Source organism: Oncorhynchus kisutch, linkage group LG21 (genome assembly GCF_002021735.2).
Source record: "Oncorhynchus kisutch isolate 150728-3 linkage group LG21, Okis_V2, whole genome shotgun sequence".
Classification (NCBI taxonomy): Eukaryota; Metazoa; Chordata; class Actinopteri; order Salmoniformes; family Salmonidae; genus Oncorhynchus; species Oncorhynchus kisutch.
In genome coordinates this window covers 45,707,122-45,726,694 of record NC_034194.2, presented here as the reverse complement: position 1 = coordinate 45,726,694, position 19,573 = coordinate 45,707,122, and the positions used below count along the sequence as shown (strand labels likewise).

The 19,573-nt window shown below is 47.1% G+C and overlaps 1 protein-coding gene across 1 annotated transcript in view; it reads right to left on the bottom strand.

The window, feature by feature from the left end:
- Positions 1–3,155: 3,155 nt before the first annotated feature.
- nbas (NBAS subunit of NRZ tethering complex) overlaps positions 3,156–19,573 on the bottom strand; it is a gene marked incomplete in the record, with an annotated part of 268,490 nt that continues 252,072 nt past the window's right edge. The window contains 5 exon segments of the mRNA XM_031800528.1: positions 3,156–3,785; positions 11,090–11,221; positions 12,756–12,791; positions 12,793–12,910; positions 17,288–17,427. Coding sequence (XP_031656388.1) covers positions 3,510–3,785; positions 11,090–11,221; positions 12,756–12,791; positions 12,793–12,910; positions 17,288–17,427 — 702 coding nt within the window.

Here is a 19,573-nt window from a genome sequence, read left to right as displayed (position 1 = left end):
CTCTCTCTAAAACTAACTCATTCCTCTCTAAAACTCTCTCCAATTTTCTCTAAAAATAACGCATTGTCTCTCTGAAACTCTCTCTAAAACTAACTCATTCTCTCTCTAAAACTAACTCATCCTCTCTCTAAAACGCTCTACTCTCTCTAAAACTAACTCATTCCTCTCTAAAACTCTCTCCAATTCTCTCTCTAAAAACAACGCATTGTCTCTCTAAAACTCTCTAACCTCTCTCCAAATCTCTCTCTAACCTCTCTCTAAAACTCATTCTCTCTCTAATTATCTCTCTAAAACAAACTCATTCTCTCTCTAACCTCTCTCTAAAACAAACTCATTCTCTCTAACCTCTCTCTAAAACTAACTCATTCTCTCTCTAAAACTCTCTCTAAAAGTATTTATGCTGCAGTAGTTTGTGTGTCGGGGGGCTAGGGTCAGTTTGTTATATCTGGAGTACTTCTGTCCTATTCGGTGTCCTGTGTGAATCTAAGTGTGCGTTCTCTAATTCTCTCCTCTCTTTCTTTCTCTCTCTCGGAGGACCTGAGCCCTAGGACCATGCCCCAGGACTACCTGACATGATGACTCCTTGCTGTCCCCAGTCCTCCTGGCCATGCTGCTGTTCCAGTTTCAACTGACCTGAGCCCTAGGACCATGCCCCAGGACTACCTGACATGATGACTCCTTGCTGTCCCCAGTCCACCTGGCAATGCTGCTGCTCCAGTTTCAACTTCCACCTGACTGTGCTGCTGCTCCAGTTTCAACTGTTCTGCCTTATTATTCGACCATGCTGGTCATTTATGAACATTTGAACATCTTGGCCATGTTCTGTTATAATCTCCACCCGGCACAGCCAGAAGAGGACTGGCCACCCCTCATAGCCTGGTTTCTTCCTAGGTTTTGGCCTTTCTAGGGAGTTTTTCCTAGCCACCGTGCTTCTACACCTGCATTGCTTGCTGTTTGGGGTTTTAGGCTGGGTTTCTGTACAGCACTTTGAGATATCAGCTGATGTAAGAAGGGCTATATAAATAAATTTGATTTGATTTAAAACTAACTCATTCTCTCTCTAAAACTAACTCATTCTCTCTCTAAACTCTCTCTCTAAAACTAACTCATTCTCTCTCTAAAACTAACTCATTCTCTCTCTAACCTCTCTCTAATTCTCTCTAACCTCTCTCTAAAACTAACTCACTCTCTCTCTAACCTCTCTAAAACTAACTCATTCTCTCTCTAACCTCTCTCTAAAACTAACTCATTCTCTCTAAAACTAACTCATTCTCTCTCTAACCTCTCTCTAACCTCTCTAAAACTAACTAATTCTCTCTCTAAAACTAACTCATTCTCTCTCCCCTTCCCCCTTGCTGTACTCATCTTCTTCTTTCTCTCCAACTTTCACCACCTCCTTCTCCCTTCTCTCTACCTCCATCTCTTTCTTATCTGCTGGATAAGAGATTCCCTTTGTTCTGTCTGCACAGGAACAGTGGCTTTCCTCTCCTCCCTCTCTTCTCCCTCTGTGCCACAAAGGACTTAGACGTGAGTTAAATGCATTCTTAGAAAGAGATAACGTCTCTCCTCAGTCTCTTCCCCTGAGGGTCAAATGTTATTTTCCTCCACTCTCGCTCGCTCTCTCCCCCCCTACTCACTCTCTCCCTCCCTCCCTACTCTCTCTACCTCCCTACTCTCTCTCTCCCTACTCTCCCTCCCTCCTCACTCTCTCTCTCTCCACCCTACTCACTCATTCCCTACTCACTCATTCTCTCCCTCCCTACTCTCTCATTCTCTCCCTCCCTACTCTCTCTCTCCCTCCCTCCCTCCCTACTCTCCCTCCCTCCCTCCCTACTCTCTCTCTCTCTCCCTTCCTTCTCTCTCCCTCCCTAGTCTCTCTCTCCCTCCCTACTCTCTCCCTCCCTCCCTACTCTCTCCCTCTCCCTCCCTACTCTCTCCCTCTCCCTCCCTACTCTCTCCCTCCCTACTCTCTCCCTCTCCCTCTCTACTCTCTCCCTCCTCTCTCCCTCTCCCTCCCTACTCTCTCTCTCCCTCCCTCCCTCCCCTCTCTCTCTCTCCCTCCCTCCCTCCCTCCCCTCTCCCTCCCTCCCTACACTCTCTCTCACTCCCTCCCTACACTCTCTCTCCCTCCCTCCCTACACTCTCTCTCCCTCCCTCCCTACACTCTCTCTATCCCTCCCTACTCTCTCTCTATCCCTCCCTACTCTCTCCCTCCCTCCCTACACTCTCCCTACACACTCTCTCTCCCTCCCTCCCTACACACTCTCTCTCCCTCCCTCCCTACACTCTCTCTCCCTCCCTCCCTCCCCACTCTCTCTCTCCCTCCCTCCCTACTCTCTCTCCCTCCCTCCCTCCCTACACTCTCCCTCCCTACACTCTCTCTCTCCCTCCCTACACTCTCTCCCTCCCTCCCTACACACTCTCTCTCCCTCCCTACACACTCTCTCTCCCTCCCTACACACTCTCTCTCCCTCCCTACACACTCTCTCTCCCTCCCTACACACTCTCTCTCCCTCCCTACACACTCTCTCTCCCTCCCTACACACACTCTCTCCCTCCCTACACTCTCTCTCCCTCCCTACACTCTCTCTCCCTCCCTACACTCTCTCTCCCTCCCTACACTCTCTCTCCCTCCCTACACTCTCTCCCTCCCTACACTCTCTCTCCCTCCCTACACTCTCCCTCCCTCCCTACACTCTCCCCCCCCCCCTACACTCTCTCTCCCTCCCTACACACTCTCGCTCTCTCCCTCCCTACTCTACCATCCCTCCTCACTCTCTCTCTACCTCCCTACTCTCTCTCCCTCCCTCCCTCGCTCGTCACTCTCTCTCTCTCTCCTTCCTTCCCTCCCTCCTCACTCTGTCCCTCCCTCCCTCCTCACTCTGTCCCTCCCTCCCTCCTCACTCTGTCCCTACCTCCCTCCACTCTCTCCCTCCCTACCCTCTCTCCCTACGGTCTCTGAAGAAGAGAGCCGTTTCCAAAAGGGGAACTTTCAGATGTTTTCCAGACCTAAAAAATAGTCTGTCAAGACGACTCCGCGTGGATCCAGGAACAACAACAAACAAACGACTGGAAAAGATAAATCACTGAACACAACCAGGAAAACCAGCTGATTAGACAGATCTATTTCAAATCATCACAAATGACCTTCCAACTTAATCAATTGTAGGACAACAATTAGTATTTAATTGGATTAATATGGTTTTAATTCTTTATTTGTGTTATATTTCAGGTCAAAGTTTATCAGAACACTGGACAGCCAATCGTAAAAACAACAGAACGATGCTTCCACTTAATGACATGAAACAACAACATCCTATTAGCCAATTACAGTGCTAGTGAGAGAGAGCTGGTGTGCGTGCGACAACACCCAGCCACTCAGTGTACGGGGTTTTCAGGGACAATTTGTTTTCTAGTAATGAATAGAGATAACATTAAGGAAACACAATGACAGCGGCTAAACGATCTAGAGTCAATAAGAGCGTCTGTCCGGCTTCCTCTCCAGTACCTCAGAGCCACTTCTTAATGACAGTGAGTGCTGTATTAAACGTGCTGAGGCCCGGGTGAGTTCCACGGTAGACCAGAAGCAGGGAGCCGGCCTGAGCTCGGTACCCAGCCTGGAGCAGCTCTGACGCAGCCTTCTCCACGTCCCAACCTCCCTCCCGGTGTCTGGAGAGCAGGTGGGCGCTGAGAGGAGGGTAGAGGGGGGACGGTACACACCCCACCAGGAGACCAGCATCCAGCAAGAGAGACAGGAGCTCTGGGTCGCAGGTAGAGTCACACACCTGGGAGACAGGGTACATGGTTAAAATCACAGGAGACCCCAATCTCAAGTTTCCTTCTTCATCTATGTCCTACCGTGACCCCTGAACTCCCCTTTTTAGTTTGTGTCACTGTGTGTGTGTGTGTGTGTTTATGCTGTGTGTGTGTGTGTGTGTGTGTGTATGCTGTGTGTGTGTGTGTGTTCTATTCATTTAGCTGAACAGCTCCCATATCCAATCTAATTATATTTGTCATATGCGCTGAATGAAACAGATGTAGACCTTAGTGAAATCCTTACTTTCGAGCCCCTAACCAACAATGCAGTTTAAACAAATATGGATAAGAGTTAAAAGTAAGTAAATAGCAGCAGAAAATAACAATATATAGAGGGGGTACCAGTACCAGATCAATGTGGAGGCTATATACAGGTGGTACCACTACAGAGTCAATGTGGAGGCTATATACAGGGGGTACCACTACAGAGTCAATGTGGAGGCTATATACAGGGGGGGTACCAGTACAGAGTCAATGTGGAGGCTATATACAGGGGGTACCAGTACAGAGTCAATGTGGAGGCTATATACAGGTGGTACCAGTACAGAGTCAATGTGGAGGCTATATACAGGTGGTACCAGTACAGAGTCAATGTGGAGGCTATATACAGGGGGTACCAGTACAGAGTCAATGTGGAGGCTATATACAGGTGGTACCAGTACAGAGTCAATGTGGAGGCTATATACAGGGGGTACCAGTACAGAGTCAATGTGGAGGCTATATACAGGGGGTACCAGTACAGAGTCAATGTGGAGGCTATATACAGGGTGTTACGGTACAGAGTCAATGTGGAGGCTATATACAGGTGGTACCAGTACAGAGTCAATGTGGAGGCTATATACAGGGGGTACCGGTACAGAGTCTATGTGGAGGCTATATACAGGGGGTACCGGTACAGAGTCAGTGTGGAGGCTATATACAGGGGGTACCAGTACAGAGTCAATGTGGAGGCTATATACAGGTGGTACCAGTACAGAGTCAATGTGGAGACTATATACAGGGGGTACCGGTACAGAGTCAGTGTGGAGGCTATATACAGGGGGTACCAGTACAGAGTCAATGTGGAGGCTATATACAGGGGGTACCGGTACAGAGTCAATGTGGAGGCTATATACAGGGGGTACCAGTACAGAGTCAATGTGGAGGCTATATACAGGGGGTACCAGTACAGAGTCAATGTGGAGGCTATATACAGGGGGTACCGGTACAGAGTCAATGTGGAGGCTATATACAGGGTGTTACGGTACAGAGTCAATGTGGAGGCTATATACAGGGGGTACCAGTACAGAGTCAATGTGGAGGCTATATACAGGGGGTACCAGTACAGAGTCAATGTGGAGGCTATATACAGGGGGTACCAGTACAGAGTCAATGTGGAGGCTATATACAGGGGGTACCAGTACAGAGTCAATGTGGAGGCTATATACAGGGGGTACCAGTACAGAGTCAATGTGGAGGCTATATACAGGGGGTACCAGTACAGAGTCAATGTGGAGGCTATATACAGGGGGTACCAGTACAGAGTCAATGTGGAGGCTATATACAGGGGGTACCAGTACAGAGTCAATGTGGAGGCTATATACAGGGGGTACTGGTACAGAGTCAATGTGGAGGCTATATACAGGGGGTACCAGTACAGAGTCAATGTGGTGGCTATATACAGGGGGGTACCAGTACAGAGTCAATGTGGAGGCTATATACAGGGGGTACCAGTACAGAGTCAATGTGGAGGCTATATACAGGGTGTTACGGTACAGAGTCAATGTGGAGGCTATATACAGGGGGTACCAGTACAGAGTCAATGTGGAGGCTATATACAGGGGGTACCAGTACAGAGTCAATGTGGAGGCTATATACAGGGGGTACCAGTACAGAGTCAATGTGGAGGCTATATACAGGGGGTACTGGTACAGAGTCAATGTGGAGGCTATATACAGGGGGTACCAGTACAGAGTCAATGTGGAGGCTATATACAGGGGGGGTACTGGTACAGAGTCAATGTGGAGGCTATATACAGGGGGGGTACTGGTACAGAGTCAATGTGGAGGCTATATACAGGGGGTACCGGTACAGAGTCAATGTGGAGACTATATACAGGGTGTTACGGTACAGAGTCAATGTGGAGACTATATACAGGGTGTTATGGTACAGAGTCAATGTGGAGACTATATACAGGGTGTTATGGTACAGAGTCAATGTGGAGGCTATATACAGGGGGTACCGGTACAGAGTCAATGTGGAGACTATATACAGGGGGTACCGGTACAGAGTCAATGTGGAGGCTATATACAGGGGGTACCAGTACAGAGTCAATGTGGAGGCTATATACAGGTGGTACCACTACAGAGTCAATGTGGAGGCTATATACAGGGGGGGTACTGGTACAGAGTCAATGTGGAGGCTATATACAGGGGGTACCGGTACAGAGTCAATGTGGAGACTATATACAGGGTGTTACGGTACAGAGTCAATGTGGAGACTATATACAGGGTGTTATGGTACAGAGTCAATGTGGAGACTATATACAGGGTGTTATGGTACAGAGTCAATGTGGAGGCTATATACAGGGGGTACCGGTACAGAGTCAATGTGGAGACTATATACAGGGTATTACGGTACAGAGTCAATGTGGAGGCTATATACAGGGGGTACCGGTACAGAGTCAATGTGGAGGCTATATACAGGGGGTACTGGTACAGAGTCAATGTGGAGACTATATACAGGGGGTACTGGTACAGAGTCAATGTGGAGGCTATATACAGGGGGGGTACTGGTACAGAGTCAATGTGGAGACTATATACAGGGGGTACCGGTACAGAGTCAATGTGGAGACTATATACAGGGGGTACTGGTACAGAGTCAATGTGGAGGCTATATACAGGGGGTACTGGTACAGAGTCAATGTGGAGACTATATACAGGGGGTACCGGTACAGAGTCAATGTGGAGACTATATACAGGGGGTACTGGTACAGAGTCAATGTGGAGACTATATACAGGGGGTACTGGTACAGAGTCAATGTGGAGACTATATACAGGGGGTACCGGTACAGAGTCAATGTGAGGTTTATACAGGGGGTACCGGTACATGAGTCCAATGTGGAGGCTACTATACAAGGGGGTACCAGTACAGAGTCCAATGTGGAGGCTATATACAGGGGGTACCAGTACAGAGTCAATGTGGAGTCTATATACAGGGGTATTACGGTACAGAGTCAATGTGGAGGCTATATACAGGGGGTACCAGTACAGAGTCAATGTGGAGTCTATATACAGGGTATTACGGTACAGAGTCAATGTGGAGGCTATATACAGGGGGTACCAGTACAGAGTCAATGTGGAGTCTATATACAGGGTATTACGGTACAGAGTCAATGTGGAGGCTATATACAGGGGGTACCAGTACAGAGTCAATGTGGAGGCTATATACAGGTGGTACCAGTACAGAGTCAATGTGGAGTCTTATACAGGGTATTACGGTACAGAGTCAATGTGGAGGCTATATACAGGGGGTACCAGTCAGAGTCAATGTGGAGGCTATATACAGGGTATTACGGTACAGAGTCAATGTGGAGGCTATATACAGGGTATTACGGTACAGAGTCAATGTGGAGGCTATATACAGGGGTACCAGTACAGAGTCATGGTGGAGGCTATATACAGGGGGTACCAGTACAGAGTCAATGTGGAGGCTATATACAGGGGTTACCGGTACAGAGTCAGTGTGGAGGCTATATACAGGTGGTACCAGTACAGAGTCAATGTTGAGGCTATTCGGGTTTGACCGGTAGCAGAGTCAGTGTGGAAGGCTATATACAGGTGGTACCGAGTACAGAGTCAGTGTGGAGGCTATATACAGGGGTACCGGTACAGAGTCAATGTGGAGGCTATATACAGGGGGTACCAGTACAGAGTCAATGTGGAGGCTATATACAGGGGGTACCGGTACAGAGTCAATGTGGAGGCTATATACAGGGGGTACCGGTACAGAGTCAATGTGGAGGCTATATACAGGGGTACAGGTACAGAGTCAATGTGGAGGCTATATACAGGGGGTACCGGTACAGAGTCAATGTGGAGGCTATATACAGGGGGTACCGGTACAGAGTCAATGTGGAGGCTATATACAGGGGGTACCGGTACAGAGTCAATGTGGAGGCTATATACAGGGGGTACCGGTACAGAGTCAATGTGGAGGCTATATACAGGGGTACCGGTACAGAGTCAATGTGGAGGCTATATACAGGGGGTACCGGTACAGAGTCAATGTGGAGGCTATATACAGGGGTACCGGTACAGAGTCAATGTGGAGGCTATATACAGGTGGTACCGGTACAGAGTCAATGTGGAGGCTATATACAGGGTGTACGGTACAGAGTCAATGTGGAGGCTATATACAGGGGGTACCGGTACAGAGTCAATGTGGAGGCTATATACAGGTGGTACCGGTACAGAGTCAATGTGGAGGCTATATACAGGGGGTACCAGTACAGAGTCAGTGTGGAGGCTATATACAGGGGTTACCGGTACAGAGTCAATGTGGAGGCTATATACAGGGTGTTACGGTACAGAGTCAATGTGGAGGCTATATACAGGGGTACCAGTACAGAGTCAATGTGGAGGCTATATACAGGGGTTACCGGTACAGAGTCAATGTGGAGGCTATATACAGGGGTACCGGTACAGAGTCAATGTGGAGGCTATATACAGGGGGTACCGGTACAGAGTCAATGTGGAGGCTATATACAGGGGGTACCGGTACAGAGTCAATGTGGAGGCTATATACAGGGGGTTACGGTACAGAGTCAATGTGGAGGCTATATACAGGGGGTACCGGTACAGAGTCAATGTGGAGGCTATATACAGGGGGTACCGGTACAGAGTCAATGTGGAGGCTATATACAGGGGGTACCAGTACAGAGTCAATGTGGAGGCTATATACAGGGGGTACGGTACAGAGTCAATGTGGAGGCTATATACAGGGGGTACGGTACAGAGTCAATGTGGAGGCTATATACAGGGGGTACGGTACAGAGTCAATGTGGAGGCTATATACAGGGGGTACCGGTACAGAGTCAATGTGGAGGCTATATACAGGGGTACCAGTACAGAGTCAATGTGGAGGCTATATACAGGGTGTTACGGTACAGAGTCAATGTGGAGGCTATATACAGGGGGTACCGGTACAGAGTCAATGTGGAGGCTATATACAGGGGGTACCAGTACAGAGTCAATGTGGAGGCTATATACAGGGGGTTACGGTACAGAGTCAATGTGGAGGCTATATACAGGGGGTTACGGTACAGAGTCAATGTGGAGGCTATATACAGGGGTACCGGTACAGAGTCAATGTGGAGGCTATATACAGGGGGGGTACCGTACAGAGTCAATGTGGAGGCTATATACAGGGGGTACCAGTACAGAGTCAATGTGGAGACTATATACAGGGGGTACGGTACAGAGTCAATGTGGAGGCTATATACAGGGGTACCGGTACAGAGTCAATGTGGAGGCTATATACAGGGGTTACGGTACAGAGTCAATGTGGAGGCTATATACAGGGGGTACCAGTACAGAGTCAATGTGGAGGCTATATACAGGGGGTACGGTACAGAGTCAATGTGGAGGCTATATACAGGGGGTACCGGTACAGAGTCAATGTGGAGGCTATATACAGGGGGTACGGTACAGAGTCAATGTGGAGGCTATATACAGGGGGTACCGGTACAGAGTCAATGTGGAGGCTATATACAGGGGTACCGGTACAGAGTCAATGTGGAGGCTATATACAGGGGTACGGTACAGAGTCAATGTGGAGGCTATATACAGGGGTTACGGTACAGAGTCAATGTGGAGGCTATATACAGGGTGGTACGTACAGAGTCAATGTGGAGGCTATATACAGGGGTACCGGTACAGAGTCAATGTGGAGGCTATATACAGGGGGTACCGTACAGAGTCAATGTGGAGGCTATATACAGGGGTACCGGTACAGAGTCAATGTGGAGGCTATATACAGGGGTTACGGTACAGAGTCAATGTGGAGGCTATATACAGGGGTACCGTACAGAGTCAATGTGGAGGCTATATACAGGGGTTACGGTACAGAGTCAATGTGGAGGCTATATACAGGGGGTACCGGTACAGAGTCAATGTGGAGGCTATATGCAGGGTATTACGGTACAGAGTCAATGTGGAGGCTATATACAGGGTATTACGGTACAGAGTCAATGTGGAGGCTATATACAGGGTATTACGGTACAGAGTCAATGTGGAGGCCTATATCCAGGGGTACCAGTACAGAGTCAATGTGGAGGCTATATACAGAGGTGTTACGGTACAGAGTCATGTGGAGGCTATATACAGGGGGTACCGGTACAGAGTCAATGTGGAGGCTATATACAGGGGGGGTACCAGTACAGAGTCAATGTGGAGGCTATATACAGGGGGGGTACCAGTACAGAGTCAATGTGGTGGCTATATACAGGGGGTGGTACCAGTACAGAGTCAATGTGAGGCTATATACAGGGCGGTACCGGTACAGAGTCAATGTGGAGGCTATATACAGGGTGTTACGGTACAGAGTCAATGTGGAGGCTATATACAGGGTGTTACGGTACGAGTCAATGTGGAGGCTATATACAGGGGGTACCGGTACAGAGTCCAATGTGGAGGCTATATGCAGGGTATTACGGTACAGAGTCAATGTGGAGGCTATATACAGGGTATTACGGTACAGAGTCAATGTGGAGGCTATATACAGGGTATTACGGTACAGAGTCAATGTGGAGGCTATATACAGGGGGTACCGGTACAGAGTCAATGTGGAGGCTATATACAGTGTATTACGGTACAGAGTCAATGTGGAGGCTATATACAGAGGTACCGGTACAGAGTCAATGTGGAGGCTATATACAGGGGGTACCGGTACAGAGTCAATGTGGAGGCTATATGCAGGGTATTACGGTACAGAGTCAATGTGGAGGCTATATACAGGGGGTACCAGTACAGAGTCAATGTGGAGGCTATATACAGGTGGTACCGGTACAGAGTCAATGTGGAGGCTATATACAGGTGGTACCGGTACAGAGTCAGTCTGGAGGCTATATACAGAGGGTACCGGTACAGAGTCAATGTGGAGGCTATATACAGGGTGTACCAGTACAGAGTCAATGTGGAGGCTATATACAGAGGAGAAGACCCATTCTGTGTGTCACACGGAGAAAGAAGACCCATTCTGTGTGTCATACGGAGCAATACAGTATGTCAGTTACCTCGGTGGTGTTGTTGATCTGATCCAGGACCAGCTCTAACAGCTGGGGGTCTTGACTCTCGGTCATCAGTTTAAGAGCTGGGAGCCGTAGGCCTGGTTGATCCAGGAGCAGAGAGGACATGTGTCTTATACACTGTAGGGAGAGGGGGGGGAGGAAGGATGGAAGGGGGAGGGAGAGAGGGAGGGAGGGAGGGGGAGGGGGAGGGGGAGGGAAGGAGGGGAGGGGGAGGGAGAGAGGGAAGGAGGGAGGGGAGGGGAGGAGGGGAGGGGGAGGGAGAGAGGGAGGGGAGGGAAGGAGGGAGGGAGGGGGAGGGAAGGAGGGAGGGGAGGGGGGGGGAAGGATGGAAGGGGGAGGGGAGAGAGGGAAGGGAGGGAAGGAGGGAGGGAGGTAGGGATGAGGGAGGGGGAGGGAGGTAGGGAAGGAGGGAGAGAGGGAAGGAGGGAGGGAGGGGAGGGAAGGAGGGAGGGAGGTAGGGATGAGGAAGGAGGGAGGGGGAGGGAGGGAGGTAGGGATGAGGAATTGGGGGACACACACACACATGCAGTACATGTTAAATAGAGAGACACACGGCTGCATGGTGCTGGTGGTAATATATGGATATCAATCGCTCTCCCATCATGCTCTAGTGGTTTCATTCTATAGGCTTTAAATTAAAAGAGTGTTCAGAGTGAAACAGTCATCTCCTCTCCACACAAAGATTAGTATACCTTAGGGGAAGTACTATCACCAGTAATATCACAAAGCATACCATTATACCACACTGTCTAGTTCTACACAGAATACCATTATACCACACTGTCTAGTTCTACACAGAATACCATTATACTACTGTCTAGTTCTACACAGAATACCATTATACCACACTGTCTAGTTCTACACAGAATACCATTATACTACTGTCTAGTTCTACACAGAATACCATTATACCACACTGTCTAGTTCTACACAGAATACCATTATACCACACTGTCTAGTTCTACACAGAATACCATTATACCACACTGTCTAGTTCTACACAGAATACCATTATACTACTGTCTAGTTCTACACAGAATACCATTATACTACTGTCTAGTTCTACACAAAGAATACCATTATACTACTGTCTAGTTATACACAGAATACCATTATACTACACTGTCTAGTTCTACACAGAATACCATTATACTACACTGTCTAGTTCTACACAGAATACCATTATACTACACTGTCTAGTTCTACACAGAATACCATTATACTACTGTCTAGTTCTATACACAGAATACCATTATACTACACTGTCTAGTTCTACACAGAATACCATTATACTACACTGTCTAGTTCTATACAGAATACCATTATACTACTGTCTAGTTCTATACACAGAATACCATTATACTACTGTCTAGTTCTATACACAGAATACCATTATACTACACTGTCTAGTTCTACACACAGAATACCATTATACTACACTGTCTAGTTCTACACACAGAATACCATTATACTACACTGTCTAGTTCTACACAGAATACCATTATACTACACTGTCTAGTTCTACACAGAATACCATTATACTACACTGTCTAGTTCTACACAGAATACCATTATACTACACTGTCTAGTTCTACACAGAATACCATTATACTACACTGTCTAGTTCTATACACACACTGGTAGGTGTTACCTGTGCAGGTAGTTTGTGTTTGGAGGGGTAGAGGGAGGCGGACCATGTTCATGATCTCCTGACCCAGGTCCAGTCTGACCTCTGACCCGTGACCTCTGCAGCATTCTATTAAGGTAGAGGTCAACACCACCCAGGGGTTACGCTCACACTGAGCACTGAGGAGAGATGCAGAAAGAGAGATTACTGTGTGGGTCTGTAAAATGTGTTGGTTCAAAACTATAAACAGAAGACAGGAGGAGAGGAGGAACAGAAAGAGGGGCTGAGGAGAAGAGAGGAAACTGAGGAGAAGAGAGGGACAATGAGGAGAAGAGAGGACAACTGAGGAGAAAGAGAGGACAACTGAGTAGAAGAGAGGACAACTGTAGAGACAGGACAACTGAGTAGAAGAGAGGACAACTGAGTAGAAGAGAGGACAACTGAGTAGAAGAGAGGACAACTGAGTAGAAGAGAGGACAACTGAGTAGAAGACAGACAAACTGAGGAGAAGACAGGACAACTGAGGAGAAGACAGGACAACTGAGGAGAAGACAGGGACAACTGAGGAGAAGACAGGGCACTGAGAAAGAAGACAGGACAACTGAGGAGAAGACAGGACAACTGAGGAGAAGACAGGACAACTGAGGAGAAGACAGGACAACTGAGGAGAAGACAGGACGACTGAGGAGAAGAGAGGACGACTGAGGAGAAAGAGAGGACGACTGAGGAGAAGAGAGACAACTGAGGAGAAGAGAGGACAACTGAGGAGAAGAGAGGACAACTGAGGAGAAGACAGGACAACTGAGGAGAAGACAGGACAACTGAGGAGAAGACAGAACAACTGAGGAGAAGACAGGAACAACTGAGGAGAAGACAGGACAACTGAGGAAGAAGAGAGGACAACTGAGGAGAAGAGAGAACAACTTGAGGAGAAGACAATGAGGAGAGGAGGAACAGGAGGAGGGATGAGGTTGAGGAAGAACGACAGGAGGAGAGGAGGAACAGAAGGAGGGATGAGGTTGAGGAGAAGACAGGAGGAACAGAAGGAGGGATGAGGCTGAGGAGAAGACAGGAGGAGAGGAGGAACAGAAGGGGATGAGAGACTGAGGAGAAGACAGGAGGGAGAGGAGGAACAGAACGAGGGATGAGACTGAGGAGAAGACAGGAGGAGAGGAGGAACTAGTGGTAACAGGGGTAGTGTCTGTAATACTAGTGGTAACAGGGTAGTGTCTGTAATACTAGTGGTAACAGGGTAGTCTCTGTAATACTAGTGGTAACAGGGTAGTGTCTAATACTAGTGGTAACAGGGTAGTGGTCTGTAATACTAGTGGTAACAGGGTAGTGTCTGTAATACTAGTGGTAACTAGTGGTAACATGGTAGTGTCTGTAATACTAGTGGTAACAGGGTAGTGTCTGTAATACTAGTGTAACTAGTGGTAACAGGTAGTGTCTGTAACTAGGGTAGTGTCTGTAATACTAGTGGTAACAGAGTAGTGTCTGTAATACTAGTGGTAACAGGGTAGTGTCTGTAATACTAGTGGTAACAGGGTAGTGTCTGTAATACTAGTGGTAACAGGGTAGTGTCTGTAATACTAGTGGTAACTAGTGGTAACAGGGTAGTGTCTGTAATACTAGTGGTAACAGGGTAGTGTCTGTAATACTAGTGGTAACAGGGTAGTGTCTGTAATACTAGTGGTAACAGGGTACTGTCTGTAATACTAGTGGTAACTAGTGGTAACAGGGTAGTGTCTGTAATACTAGTGGTAACAGGGTAGTGTATGTAATACTAGTGGTAACAGGGTAGTGTCTGTAATACTAGTGGTAACAGGGTAGTGTCTGTAATACTAGTGGTAACTAGTGGTAACAGGGTAGTGTCTGTAATACTAGTGGTACCAGTGGTAACAGGGTAGTGTCTGTAATACTAGTGTACAGGGTAGTGTCTGTAATACTAGTGGTAACAGGGTAGTGTCTGTAATACTAGTGGTAACAGGGTAGTGTCTGTAATACTAGTGGTAACAGGGTAGTGTCTGTAATACTAGTGGTAACAGGGTAGTGTCTGTAATACTAGTGGGGTAACAGGGTAGTGTCTGTAAACTAGTGGGTAACAGGGTAGTGTCTAATACTAGTGGTAACAGGGTAGTGTCTGTAATACTAGTGGTAACAGGTAGTGTCTGTAATACTAGTGGTAACAGGGTAGTGTCTGTAATACTAGTGGTAACAGGTAGTGTCTAATACTAGTGGTAACAGGGGTAGTGTCTGTAATACTAGTGGTAACAGGGTAGTGTCTGTCAAGACTAGTGGTAATAGTGGTAACTAGGAACTGGTAGTGTTCTGTAATACGTAGTGGTTAACAGGGGGTAGTGTCCTGTAATACTAGTGGGTAACAGGGTAGTGTCTGTAATACTAGTGGTATACAGGGGTAGTGTCGTGAATACTAGTGTAACCAGAGGTAGTTGTCTAATCTAGTCGGTAACAGGGGTAGTGTCCTGTAATACTAGTGATAACAGGTAGTGTCTGTAATACTAGTGGTAACAGGGGTAGTGGCCTGTCAATACTAGTGGTAACTCAGTGGTAACATGGTAGTGGTCTGTAATACTAGTGGTAACAGGGTGTGTCTGTAATTACTAGTGGTAACAGGGTAGTGTCTGTAATACTAGTGGTAACTAGTGGTAACAGGGTAGTGTCTGTAATACTAGTGGTAACAGGGTAGTGTCTGTAATACTAGTGGTAACAGGGGTAGTGTCTGTAATACTAGTGGTAACAGGGTAGTGTCTAATACTAGTGGTAACAGAGTAGTGTCTGTAATACTAGTGGTAACAGGGTAGTGTCTGTAATACTAGTGGTAACAGGGTAGTGTCTGTAATACTAGTGGTAACTAGTGGTAACAGGGGTAGTGTCTGTAATACTAGTGTAAAGGGTAGTGTATGTAATACTAGTGGTAACAGGGTAGTGTCTGTAATACTAGTGGTAACTATGGTAACAGGGTAGTGTCTGTAATACTAGTGGTAACAGGGTAGTGTCTGTAATACTAGTGGTAACAGGGTAGTGTCTGTAATACTAGTGGTAACAGGTTAGTGTCGTAATACTAGTGGTAACAGGGTAGTGTCTGTAATACTAGTGGTAACTAGTGTAAACAGGGTAGTGTCTGTAATTACTAGTGGTAACAGGGTAGTGTCTGTAATACTAGTGGTAACAGGGTAGTGTCTGTAATACTAGTGGTAAACAGGGTAGTGTCTGTAATTACTAGTGGTAACAGGGTAGTGTCTGTAATACTAGTGGTAACAGGGTAGTGTCTGTAATACTAGTGGTAACAGGGTAGTGTCTGTAATACTAGTGGTAACAGGTAGTGTCTGTAATACTAGTGGTAACTAGTGGTAAACAGGGTAGTGTCTGTAATACTAGTGGTAAACAGGGTAGTGTCTGTAATACTAGTGGTAACAGGGTAGTGTCTGTAATACTAGTGCGTAACAGGGGTAACAGGGTAGTGTCTGTAATACTAGGATTTAATTAAATAAATGCGTAACAGGGTAGTGTCTGTAATACTAGTGGTAAACAGGGTAGTGATCTCCCCTCACCTCCACTCTCTCCCCCTCCCTCCCTCCTCTCCCTCTCCTTCTCTCCCTCCTTCTCTCCCCCTCCTCCCTCCCTCTCCCTCTCTCCCTCCCTCCCTCCCCATCTCTCCCTCCCCTCTCCTCCCTCTCCCTCCCTCCCTCCCTGGGAAACATGTTACATTTCCAAAGCAAGTGAAGTCTTTTGTTGTGTTGCATAAGTCCTGTGGTTCTAAATCAAGTTGTTAGTTCATACTAAAATCTGAAGGATTTTACCCACGCACTCCGTTACCGTTTCTCCTGCCCGCCTCCTCACTTCTCCACCCCACTTCTTCTCTCCCTCCTCCCACCCCTCCTTCTCTCCTTACCCCCTCTTCCACCCCTCCTCTCTTCTCCTCCCTCTCCCACCCCTCCTTCTCTCCTCTACCCCCTCTTTCTCTCCCTCCTTCCACCCCTCCTCTCCTTACCCCCTCCTTCTCTCCTTACCTCCCACCCCTCCTTCTCTCCTTACCCCCTCTTTCTCTCCCTTCTCTCCCTCCTTCCACCCCTCCTCTCCTTACCCCCTCTTCTCTCCCTTCTTCCACCCCTCCTTACCCCCTCTCTCTCCCTCCTTCCAAACCTCCTCTCCTTTCCTCCTCTCTTTCTCTCCCGCCTCCCACCCCTCCTTCTCTCCTTACCCCCTCCTTCCACCCCCTCCTTACCCCTTCTCGCTCCCTCCTTCCACCCCTCCTCTCCTTACCCCCTCTTTCCATCCCTCCTCTCCCTCCTTCTCTCCCTACTTCCACCCCTCCTCTCCTTACCCCCTCTTTCCATCCCTCCTTCTCTCCCTACTTCCACCCCTCCTCTCCTTCCCCCTCTCTTTCTCTCCCTCCTTAATATCATGTCTGTCCCTCCCTCCCTCCCTCCCTCAATCTTTTAAAGGGGAGTGAATGAGTGCAACCCTTGGGAGAACCGGTAGAGAATCAGAATTGAACTAGAGAGATAAAACATCATATCAAATACACTTACACTTCCTCTTTCATCATAGGTGGCCACGCCTGGAGGAGGAGCATCAGCTGCTGAAACTCCTCCCACTTCCTGCTGTCACCTAGCAGCTGGAGGAAGAGACGATACCTCTTCTCCTCATTGTCTATGTCATCCATCTCCACCTGACAGAAAGAGAGAGGAGGGGGGAGAGAGAGAGGAGGGGGGGAGAGAGAGAAAATGGGGAGAGAGAAGCAGGAGGGAGAAAATTAAGATATAAAGTAAATCATTTCATCTGAGTCGTTCTCAGTGTGATTTAACAGTTCAGAGAACTATACACTATACTAACACCCCACAGACACAGTCCTATACTATACCTATACACTATACTAACACCCCACAGACAGAGTCCTATACTATACCTATACACTATACTAACACCCCACAGACAGAGTCCTATACTATACCTATACTAACACCCCACAGACACAGTCCTATACTATACCTATACACTATACTAACACCCCACAGACAGAGTCCTATACTATACCTATACACTATACTAACACCCCACAGACAGAGTCCTATACTATACCTATACACTATACTAACACCCCACAGACAGACAGTCCTATACTATACCTATACACTATACTAACACCCCACAGACAGAGTCCTATACTATACCTATACACTATACTAACACCCCACAGACAGAGTCCTATACTATACCTATACACTATACTAACACCCCACAGACAGAGTCCTATACTATACCTATACACTATACTAACACCCCACAGACAGAGTCCTATACTATACCTATACACTATACTAACACCCACAGACAGAGTCCTATACTATACACTATACACTATACTAACACCCCACAGACAGAGTCCTATACTATACCTATACACTATACTAACACCCCACAGACAGAGTCCTATACTATACCTATACACTATACTAACACCCCACAGACAGACATACAATATACTAACACCCCACAGACAGACAGACACTATACTAACACCCCACAGACAGACAGACACTATACTAACACCCCACAGACAGACAGACACTATACTAACACCCCACAGACAGACAGACACTATACTAACACCCCACAGACAGACAGACACTATACTAACAACCCACAGACAGACAGACAATATACTAACACCCCACAGACAGACAGACACTATACTAACACCCCAGACAGACAGACACTATACTAACACCCCACAGACAGACAGACACTATACTAACACCCCACAGACAGACAGACACTATACTAACACCCCCACAGACAGACAGACACTATACTAACACCCCACAGACAGACAGACACTATACTAACACCCCACAGACAGACAGACAGCCCTCCAGCCTGCCCGACAGACAGACAGACAGACACACTATACTAACACCCCACAGACAGACAGAAACTATACTAACACCGATGATCTGTCAGCGAGATTCTCCAAATACATTGAATGAACTAAAGGACAAAATATGAACCCACCAACCCCAAAAAGGCTTGTGGGGAGGATAGACAGGATACACTGGATGGTAAACAAACTCCAGCTGTGGTGACGAACGGTTGGATTTCTGAGACCAAAGCATTCTGGGTGACGCTGGTGAAGTGGTTGAAACTACAACTCTAAAGACTATTCCACGTGGAAGTGGTTCAACTCTATTCCACCTGAAAGTGGTTCAACTCTGAGACTATCGATCCCTACAGAATAAGAGAAAATCTTAGATACAAATTACTAGTCAGCAGCTAGAAATGACGTAAACCTGGGACGAGAATACAGACAACCGTCGAAACATCTAATCTATGAGAACATTTCTGAATGGTACTCTGAAGTATCCACTCTAACCACGAAATACTTTGATCTTCGGGGGAAACGCAACCAGAGAGACTCTGATCTCCAGCAGACGGACCGGGTTCCAACAGAGAAGACAACAATGGCATAAATAGAATGAGTCTCCACCCCTTTCCCTTTGTCCACCAAACCGCCATATCGACTTGGTCCACTAGGGACTCTTTTCTATCATTGTTACTAACCGATATCTATTGTTTGTTTCTGATGTATTTCTGTGATTATTTAGCTCGTTAGTTAGTAAATAATTGAGCCAATTGGTGTATGGGATGATTCATAGTAGAGGCTGGGTTCGTGCAGATAACCAACAATTGACGATGTTTTGATGAGACTGACGAAGGTAATAATAATTCATTAATAGAAAAGTAATTGATCACATATTAAAATATCTGAAGCGTTACAGTCGGTAGATTATAACTTTGTAAATGTGAAAATTTTAAGT